This window comes from Octodon degus, unplaced genomic scaffold (genome assembly GCF_000260255.1).
Source record: "Octodon degus isolate 3935 unplaced genomic scaffold, OctDeg1.0 scaffold00204, whole genome shotgun sequence".
In the NCBI taxonomy this organism is placed as follows: domain Eukaryota; kingdom Metazoa; phylum Chordata; class Mammalia; order Rodentia; family Octodontidae; genus Octodon; species Octodon degus.
In genome coordinates, this window is record NW_004524780.1 from 651,450 (window position 1) to 656,902 (window position 5,453).

General features: G+C 54.5%; 1 protein-coding gene across 1 annotated transcript in view; it reads right to left on the reverse strand.

The window, feature by feature from the left end:
- Positions 1 to 5,453, reverse strand: part of Sntg2 (syntrophin gamma 2) — a 115,283-nt gene that overhangs the window by 47,164 nt on the left and 62,666 nt on the right. Inside the window, exons 5-7 of the mRNA XM_023704813.1 lie at positions 3,465 to 3,508; positions 3,322 to 3,363; positions 2,535 to 2,622 (exon numbers count right to left, since the gene is read on the reverse strand). Of these exons, the coding sequence (XP_023560581.1) occupies positions 2,535 to 2,622; positions 3,322 to 3,363; positions 3,465 to 3,508 (174 nt within the window). The remainder of the gene's footprint in view (positions 1 to 2,534; positions 2,623 to 3,321; positions 3,364 to 3,464; positions 3,509 to 5,453) is intronic.

A 5,453-nucleotide genomic window follows, 5' to 3' on the forward strand; every position in this document is an offset into this window, starting at 1 on the left:
TCTTTCTTTCTTTCTTTCTTTTTTGGCAGAACCAGGGATTGAACTCAGGCCCTTGCACTTGCCAGGGAAGTGCTTATTCCACTGAGCCATCTCCCTGGCCTCTTTAAACTTTTACAGATACTAATATTGTAAAACTTTTAGGTGACACAGAACCGTGTAAAAGGAGAGGAGGCATTTACTGAATACCTGGAGGACTAGGCATCATTCCCTGAACCCAGACAGGCCGAGCTCATCCGGTCTGCTCTCCAGCCATGCTGGCTGTCCTTATCCTGTAGGCCTGGCTTCCAGGGGAGACTGCAGCGCTGCTGACAGCTGAGCTGCCAGGGAGACATGGCCACGGTGAGCTGGGCTCCACACACAGGGCACCAGCAGGAGCTCCGTGGCCTCCTGCTGCCTGGTGGTGGTGGCACCCTAGGACCTTCACTGCTGTAGACCTGCAGGGCACTGCACACCTGCCTGAGGACCAGCAGACCTGGCTGACTCAGAGGGCATGAGCCTCGATAACAGGAGGAGAAGAGCTTCTGTTGTGCTCTCAATCCCGGGTCCTGGAAACCTCACCATCTCCCTCTGCCCCAGGGAATCCCTGACCACAGTGAAGGTACAGCAGCTCAGTGCAAGTGACCACAGTCTGCCATCCCCACTGCTGCCCAGCACACAGACACCTGGGCATACACGGGCATGGTCAGCCAGGGCTCCGTGCACAGATGGGGCTTCCAGGAGATGCCAGATACATGCGTGAGTTGAACCTGCTCTACATGACCTGCCACAGGGATACACTCATAAAGAGACCTGGGAGTCACCACAGCCTGCTGTTGAGTACAGACCTCAAAGCCAGGAAGTGGCAGGATGGGGCCAACACCCCACAGGAGAAGTTTCCACTGTCCTGGCCTATCTGGCCACGTCCCCAGAGGCACCCCAGTCCTGCCATGCTCAGCAGTGTTCCAGGTCCCTGTGTCATCTCTGAACCATGAGCCGGAAGGAACCTGTCCTCCACGGATGAGCTTCCCTGGGCTTTCCCCAGGAGGTGGACACAGTCGAGCTCGCAGCCCCTTCCTCCCAGGCAGTCCTCCTGAGACAGAAAAGAAGTGTACACTGCTCCCTCTTCAGCACCAGCCTGTCCCCAGGCCCCAGGTGATGGCCTCGGCTTCTCCCCACATCCCCTTGCACTCAAATCCTCATCCTACCTCACTGCAGGACCCCCAACTCCAGACAGCTCCTACCCGGGCAGAGCTCTGGTGCTCTCGGGGCCTGCAGGCGGCAAGGGGCTGGAGTTAGCCTCGTGATTGCTTGTTCTCTCCTAATCTTCTCTCCTTCCTTTCAGCCTATTCACAGTCCATCAGTCTGTCTCTGTCTCCGTCTCTGTCTCCATCTCCATCTGTCTCTCTCAGATCTCTAGAACACCTTGGTTTCCTCTTCTGGCCTACATGGTTGACTGCACCCACCGAAAACTGAAGCACACATTGCCTGCTGTGTCCGACTCAGCCCATCGGATGCACAAGAAACCATGTCCCAGTCATGTTAGTCCCACAAGGTGCAGCTCCCTGGTGGCTCCTGAGCATGTCCCAGTGGCTTTGTGCCATCTACTCACTGCTCCCAGATCCCAGAATCCGCTCCAGTCTCCATGCCCTGTGGTCTGAGCCATCTCTGACATTTCCTACTCCACCCCATGCTATGTAGTGTCTATCCGCACACTCTGCCCACAGGGCCCTTGTCCTGCCCCTCAAGCCCCCTGGGGACCCTCTTGCTCTGATGTTGAGGCCTGGTTCTCACAAGCAGCTATAATCTCAGCTATGTATTCACAGCTGCAGGAGGGACAGCACTTGTCCTTCATGGTGTCCTGAAGGTGCCTCACTCAACACAAATGGGATGATGGCGATGAGGGAGGACTAGAGTCTCTGGATGGTTCTATCCAGCATGGAGCAGGTGAGGAAGGAGAGGTCACAAAAGGGGACACTGAGATGAGAGAGGAAAGGAGCAGTACTCTGATGAGAGAAGGGGTGGTGTAGAAGAAGGACAGGGTCACTGACCATCAGCCTAGTGCCATATCTTCAGGACCCAGGGTCCAAGTCAGCACCCACTGGGGACAGGGCCACACCGCTGCCCTTATGGGAGGGTGCTGACTGGGCTGCCTTCTCAAAAGCAGGAAAGCAAGGGGCAGAGTGAGGTCTCAGGACTGTGCCCACCAAGCAGTCTCCAGACTGGGGTTTTGCATGTCACACCAGACCCACCCAGGATGACACAGACTGCAGCTCACCCTGGTTACAGGGGATGCCCCTCAGCTTTACTTCACTGTCCTTTTGATCTCTGGTGCTGGGTATCTCTTGGGTCAACCTGGGGCTTTTGAGTGCAATCCACCTGCACACATGGGTGCGTGTGTGTGTGTGTGTGTGTGTGTGTGTGTGTGTGTGTGTGTGTCTACATTGGGACAGAAGAAATAGAGACTCACTGGGTCACAGGAACAGCCTCTAAAAGCATCTCAGGAAGGTATCTGCCAACACATGCCTAGCACCCTCCCATCGTGCCCCTCTGCTTACCTAGCGGGAGCTTCAGAAATGACGGTGCCTCCCTGAGGTACTCCACGGTGATGGTGACCTCATCCCCTGCATTTCTCAGGAGATGCACCTGCCCTCAGGACAGACAGCACTTAATCAGCACAGAGGACCAGGAGCACAAGTAAAACAAATTCCTCCAGCCACCCCCCTGCTCCATAAGGGCAACACAGATTTACCCCAGAATGCTGCAAGCCCTGAGGACCAGGCTGGGCGGAGAGACAGGGGCCATATACCAACAAAACAAACCATCTCTGCCCCTGTGGAGCCTGACATGACACTGGGCAGAGGCTTGGGAGAAATCCAGAACTACTGGTCCTCCCAGATGACAGCCCCATGAGTGTAGTATGTGTTCACAGGCCAGTGGGATCCAGGGTGTTCCCCCAGTGAATCTCTATGCAAGCGAGCAAGTGAGAGCTGGTGGTACTAGGAAGCCCTGGGAGGATGCTGGGAGTTCTCTGTGTGGCCCTCAGTGACTCCATGGGGACATGGGTGACTCAAGTGATCCTGCACTTCACTCCCCCCAAAATGCAAAGTGGAGTGATGAGTGTGCCTGCCCCAGGTGTGTGGTCAGACTGGGCAGCCCTGTCTTGCACAGGGCCACACGGCAGGCACACGAGAGGTCTCTGCAGCACGGCTTGCCAGGCCTCCCATGCTCGCTTCTCTAGCACCAAGATTCGGAGGACATGAAGTCAGTGTCAATGCACAGGGGAAAATAAGGAGAATGAAAGGCTATCTGACGGGAACAGAAACTCAAATGCAAGACACTCACCACCTCTTCATGGGTTGCGTGTTCTACGTGAATGCCATTAACCTGAAGAGGCAGAAGATGAAGAATGGTGAGGATAGTAATCAAATAAGATAAGTTTAAAATAAAAGGCAGCGAAGCAGAACCTGGGAGTCAGAAGAACTGACCTGTAGAACGGCGTCGCCTGTGAACAACATCCCTGAGCGGTCAGCTGTGGGGTTGGAAAAGCAGCACAAGAGTTAAGCAGCTGCGCGCTCTGTCACGGCAGACACTCGCATGTGGTTGCCACTGGGACTGTGAACACGCGTGAGCACTTAGGAGCAGGTGTGCTGGGGAACAGAGGTACATGGCGTGTGTGTCCGTATCCACGGTGCCAGCATGCGGATGGTGCAAGCCCATGGGTGTGAGCGTGCACAGCTTTGTGGATGTGGATGTGGATGTGTGCATGAGCGCACATGAATGTGCGTGCGTGTGTGTGTGCCCACACAGGTGGGTGGGGTCTGTGCGATGTGTGTGCCTTGAGTGCACACAGGTATGTGTGTTGGGGGGGATGCAACACAAGGCAGTGGCGGCTGCGGGGAGCTACACAGCCCGCCCCGTGGGGAGCACAGTAAGAGTCCCGTTCCAGACACCCATGCACGAGGGAACATAGGTGCTGCTTCCTCCTAATGAAGGGCTTCGTCACCATGCACAGCAAGTCTGGTTCACGTTTTTCATTAGACACAGACAGTAAGAAATGACCCCAAACCCCTTAGCATTCCTCCCCATTCTATTTAACAAATGTGCACATTGCTTTAATTCAGCAGTGCATTCTCAGAAAGCAAAGGCAAAGAGAAAGCCTTTCTTTGTAAGATAAATATACTCTGCATAGCCTATTCCGCACTACATCTCCACCAATGATGGGACAGAGAACTCCTTTCTAAGTGACTGAGCAAATTTCCTCTATTTTCCCTCCCTGGGTTTCTTTTAATTTTATAGGTCTTTTACTAAATATTGAGAAACAAAGCAATCCTCTTAACACTGGAATGCTCTTTAAAAAATATAATTAAAAAAAAAAAAAAAAGATTTAATGCTGACTCAGCACCATGTCTAGTCATTGACAGTGTTGAGATGTATTGAGAACAAAATGCAGCTCCAGGTCCTTCGTGCAAAGGTGCTGATGTTAAGTAGCCTGAAGCATTTACATTAACCCTTCAACACCCAGCACAGACGCAAGAGCCCCTGACCACTCAGCGGCCGCCCAGGTCTCCCCAGGACTCTGCTGTGTGTGAGCAAAGACGTTGTGTCTGCTGCTCTCCCTATTGCTGGCTGTCCATCTCTGCTGCCTTCTGGCTCTGGTCTCTACTGCTCACCCACCGCCTTTTTCCATGTCACAGCCACGTGTCACCTGGAGCTCCGGCATCCCCACCCTGAATGTGCTTTGGGAGAAATCACACTCCAAATGGAAAAAGCATTCCCAGCTATGGCAGTTTCCAGAGGGACGCAGCTACTACTCCTTTCTGGCACTTACAGAAGGAGATGGAGGCTTTCTGCTGTGTGCTGCTCTGCGTTGGACCCAGCTGAGTATGGACTGAAGCCTCCAGTAACTTCCTTGCTCGAGGCAAGAAGGATCTGGAAGAGCACAGGCCAGAGAAGTGAGTGAGACGACCGAGGCCGCAGGATCCTGAACAGACCCAGAGCGCAGGCCCGGCGAGTGAGTGAGACGACCCAGGCTGCAGGATCCTGAACAGATCCAGATCGCAGGCCTGGCGAGTTAATTGAGATGACCCGGGGCCGCAGGATCCTGAATAGACCCAGAGCGCAGGCCTGGGAGTGAGTGAGACAACCCAGGGCTGCGGGATCCTGAATAGACCCAGAGTGCAGGCCCAGGGAGTGAGTGAGACAACCCAGGGCCGCGGGATCCTGAATAGACCCAGAGCGCAGGCCCAGCGAGTGAGTGAGATGACCCAGGGCCATGGGATCCTGAACAGACCCAGAGCGCAGGCCCTGCAAGTGAGTGAGACGACCCAGGGCCAGGGATCCTCATTTGACCCAGGCTGCAGGCCCAGCAGGGAACTCTTCAGCAGAACTCCCTGCAAAGAGGCTAGAGGCAAGACCCACCCAGCTGATTCAGGAGCAGAACATCTTCCCAGAGAGACACAAAGAATTCAACTCTA